The 4,409-nt window shown below is 46.8% G+C and overlaps 1 protein-coding gene across 1 annotated transcript; it reads right to left on the reverse strand.

Moving 5' to 3' along the window:
• Positions 1-604: 604 nt before the first annotated feature.
• Positions 605-3,618, reverse strand: LOC125515874 (putative pentatricopeptide repeat-containing protein At1g19290). Its single transcript, XM_048681366.1, has one exon. It carries the CDS (start codon positions 3,436-3,438, stop codon positions 622-624), a length of 2,817 nt encoding a protein of 938 aa, XP_048537323.1. The 5' UTR covers positions 3,439-3,618; the 3' UTR covers positions 605-621.
• Positions 3,619-4,409: the final 791 nt, after the last annotated feature.

The raw sequence follows: 4,409 nt of genomic DNA on the forward strand, positions 1-4,409 counted from the left end.
TCTTATTCCAAGCATTCGTGTGGTGCAGATACAAATAACAATAACTCAAAGGCACATCCAAAAACATTGCTACACATGAAAAGAACACTTAAATCCAACAAAATAATTTATATTCCAACTTCCATCTATATCACAGACTATCACCCAATAGTGTCGCTCTGAATACTCAGAATGATGACAGGAAAAGAGTGTTACCTTCATCCTCTTCTTGACTGGAGAAGTTTGCATGTCTGTCCACCCCCTTTATAAAATTCTCGAGCCAGTGACCTAATAAAATTGATCCAAAGATGAACATGGATTGCATGAGTACTCTCTCTTGTTGTAGAAAGAAAGGGATAATGTGTGATGGATAAAGCAGACCGTATTCTTCAAGTAGATTCACATAGATCTTTGAAGCTTCTAATTGTACAAAGAGTTGGTTTCTGAAACAAGATTAAAATAAGCAATAAAAACAAAACAGATCAGACTAAATTTGTACGACAAGTTGAGAACATGAGGTAACAAGACCTTTGTCAACTAATTGAAAGTTAGAGGTGGGGCCTTGTGATTTGCTTTCTCATGTAAACCATAACTGACCAACATCTTCCAAGTAATGAAAAGTATATACACACAAACAAAAGGTTAGCACTGACTATATTTACATTCTGGCTGTTTACAAATTACAACTGGATCTGCATGTTTTACATGCCCAGTAAAATTGGCTTCAGGCAGAAGTCCACGGATATGCATCTCATTGTAAAGCTTGGAAATCTCTTTCATATTACCACATCGAACATAACCTTGAATCAGTGTCCAATATGTAACGTAATTTGGATCCACATTATTCTCAATCATTTGATCCAAAAGCTTGATTGCTTCTTCCATATACCCTTGAGTACAGAGACCATGGATCAGTATAGAATAGGTGAATACAGTAGGCTGAATACCATGCTCTATCATCTTTTGTTTTAACTTGAAGGCTTCAGTTGTATTACCATCCTTGCAATGTCCATCAATCAGGATATTATAGGTGATAGCAGTAGGAGACATGCCCTTTGAGTGCAACTTATTGAAAAGACTAACTGCCCTTGGAACATTCCCAGATTTGCAGAGGCCATAGATGAGAGAATTGTATGTTACGATATTTGGAGTAAGACCAACGCCCAACATCGCATCCCTCAAACCAAAAGCTACATCAATAAAACCTGAGGCAGAGCAACCATGAATGAGGCTAGAATAAGTGTAGTTATCAGGAACGAATCCCTTTACTTTCAGATCCTCAAACAAATTTCTAGCATCTGAAACTCTACCCAATTTGCACAGCCCAAAAATAACAATGTTCCACATAATTTTTGCAGACTGATCATTTCCACCAGCAAGAGATTCAATGACATGTGCTACTTTACCAATATCAACCGTACTTGCACTGCAGTCTGGAATCATGTCAGTATCGACAAGTTGTTGCAACACCAAATTTGCCTCATCAACCTTTCCCTGTCTATAGAAACAGCTCACTAAAGCACTGCAGATGAAGAGATTAGGAGTCAGACCTTTCTCGACCATTTCAAAATACAAATTGTAGGCATCATGCAGATTGCCTTCTTTACACCATCCAGCTATCAGGGCTCCATAAGTGACTGTATTAGGAGAAAGACCCTTTGCAGTCATTTCAACAACGATATCATTCACCTTGCCACTTTGCCTAGCTACAAAGAATCCGGTTATGAAAGAATTGAACATTTCAACTGAAGGAGCAAAGCCTAAATGTTCCATGTCAACCCTAATTTGAGTAGCTCTATCCAGGTTACCTATTTTACAGTAACCATCAATTAGTGTTCTGTAAGTCAAGCTGTCAGCAGGACATCTCCATTCCTTCATCCTACCAAATAGCTCCTCTGCTTCAACCATCCTCCTAATCTTACACAGCCCATTGATAACTGTGTTAACTGTAACCACGTTTCTTCCCAAACCCCTTGCTAAGGTTTCCTTCCAAAGGTTCAAGGCCTTCTCGGTTTTACCTGCTTTGAAGAAACCATCCAGCAGTGTGCTACAGCTAATTTCATTAGGCACTACTCCTCTCTTCAACATCAAGAACCACAATTTGAGTGCATCATCAATAGCACCACGTGAGCAAAAACCATTCAATAGCGTGTTATATGTTAGTGTTGTTCCTGCGAACCCATTCCTTACCATCATATCACAGGTTGCAAATGCCTTGTTCATGGAACCATTTCTGCAATACCCATCTACTAGAGTATTGTAACTGTATTTATCCAGACTCACCCCTCTGTCCTCCATCTCCTGTAAAAGTTTCTCTACTTCAAACATCCTCCCCAACTTGCAATATCCATTGATCAGTGTGTTGTACACAAACAAATTAACCTGCAGTCCGACATCAATCATCTCAGCTCTTACCCTGTTGGCATCTTCCATTCTTCCCCTTTGGCAATAGCCATTGATCACCGCACCATAGGCTACCTCGTCAACCACAATCTTCTCATTTTCTTTCATTTCCCTTACCACCCTCTCAGCCTCCTCCACCCTCCCCTCCTTACAGTAACCCTTTACAAGTAAGGTATATGTCACAACATTCGGTGACAGACCCTTACTCTCCAGTGATAGCAAAATCCTTCTCGCAGCCTCGGCCTGTCCTACTCCACAATACCCATCCATAACCGCATGATATGCCACAAGGTTCACCTCCACACCCATCCTCTCCGTGTCCTGCACGAAATCCACTGCTTGTGCCACCCTCCCATCCCTGCAGTACGCCTTTGCCATGATGGCCACCGTGAACTCGTCCGGCAGTGTACCATCACACCGCATCTGCTCAAACACAGCCACCGCGGTGCCCACATCCCCAGCCTGTACAAGCTGGTTGAGCAGGCGGTTGCAGGACCGCAGGGTGCGGCGGCACCCGAACTTCCCCATTTCATCGAACACGTGGAGGGCGTCGGTAAGCTGGCCAGCGTCTGCATGGGCTCGGAGGAGCAGGTCGAAGGAGGCGGCGGAGAAGGAGAAGTCTTTGTACACCTCGGCGAGGTGGGGGAAGAGGGATGGGGCTGCGGAGCTGGAGCGGGCGGAGAGGAGCGAGGCGACGAGGGCGCGCGCGGCGGGCAGGCGGCGGGCGTGGGCGAGGATGTGAAGGAGCTGGGCGTGGGCGAGGAGGGAGGGGCGGTACGGAGCAAGGCGGAAGAGGTGGAGGGCGGCGTCCGGGTCGAGGCGGACGCGGCGGAGGGCGGCGTGGAGGAGGGCGTGTGTGAGCGGGGAGGAGGAGAGGAGGCGGGAGACGGCGGGGAAGCGGTGGAGGAGGAGGAGGCGAGTGAGACGGCCCAGTAGAGTTGGGTCGGTCGCGGCGCCGACCTCGCCGTCGGCTTGGGGCGGAGCGGAGGAGTGGATGGGGCGGCGGCGGCGGAGGGGGGAGGAAACAGGTCGGAGTAAGTGGCATCTCTGGAGCATGTATTGGTCGTAGAGGTATGTGGTGGTCTTGCTGCGGCGGCGGGGCGGTAAATGGGAAGGCGGAAGCGGTGGGTGGCGGCCGGCGGGGCGGTAAGTGGGAAGGTGGCGGCCGGCGAGTCGGGTGGTCGGAGAAGAACGGGAGACAGGACGAGAGGGGTGGGCTAGTGAACTGAAGTGGGGTTTGGGGTAGGTCACCGAAGTGAGGCCCAACCTAGCCCAGCCCGTTATAAATTCAATAAGGCCGGCTCGCTAACCAGACGAAACTCGATACTGTACATCGAAGTCTCTTAGAGCCAGCCAGGAGCATTCCCCTAAAAAAAACTGTTGAGGAGTGCTCCTTCGAGAGCCTCCCCAACAATCATATGGGATGGGGTGAAAGCGCGCCACGGCCGCCGCCACGTATCGCGCTCTAGACGCTTTTTTTAAAAAAAATTATTTTTCTGCACGTATTTTTGGTTTTTTAGATGATTTTTTCGCCTTTCAGTTTTTCACTTTTCTTTTTTAGCTTTTCACAAAAAATCAGGAAAAAATTGAAAGAAAAAACGCATTTTTTTCATGAGAGGTATGGTTTTGCTTCCACAAGAGGTATAGATTTGTTTCCGCGAGAGACACGGTTTTTCTTTCGTTAGCGGCACGGTTTTGCTTCCGCGAGGGACATGACCGTGCTTTTCGAAAATGAAAAAATACGCATTTTCTTTTTTTTTCTTTCGTGAGAGGCACGGTTTTGCTTCCATGAGAGGCACGGGCATATCTCTCAGAAACGAAAAAATGTGTTTTTTTTTCGAGAGAGAGGTACGGTTTTACTTCCGCGAGAAGCACAATTTTGCTTCCACGAGAGGCATGGTTGTGCCTCTCGCAAACAGAAAAAATGTGTTTTTTTTTTGCTTTCGTGAGAGGGACGGTTTTGCTTCCACGAGAGGGACGGCCGTGCCTCTCACAGAAGCAAAACCGTGCCTCTCATGAAAGAAAAA

This window comes from Triticum urartu, chromosome 6 (genome assembly GCF_003073215.2).
Source record: "Triticum urartu cultivar G1812 chromosome 6, Tu2.1, whole genome shotgun sequence".
Taxonomy (NCBI): domain Eukaryota; kingdom Viridiplantae; phylum Streptophyta; class Magnoliopsida; order Poales; family Poaceae; genus Triticum; species Triticum urartu.

Coding starts and splice junctions, on each gene's coding strand:
- LOC125515874 (XM_048681366.1), bottom strand. CDS start 3,438: ATGCTCCAGAGATGCCACTTACTCCGACCTGTTTCCTCCCCCCTCCGC.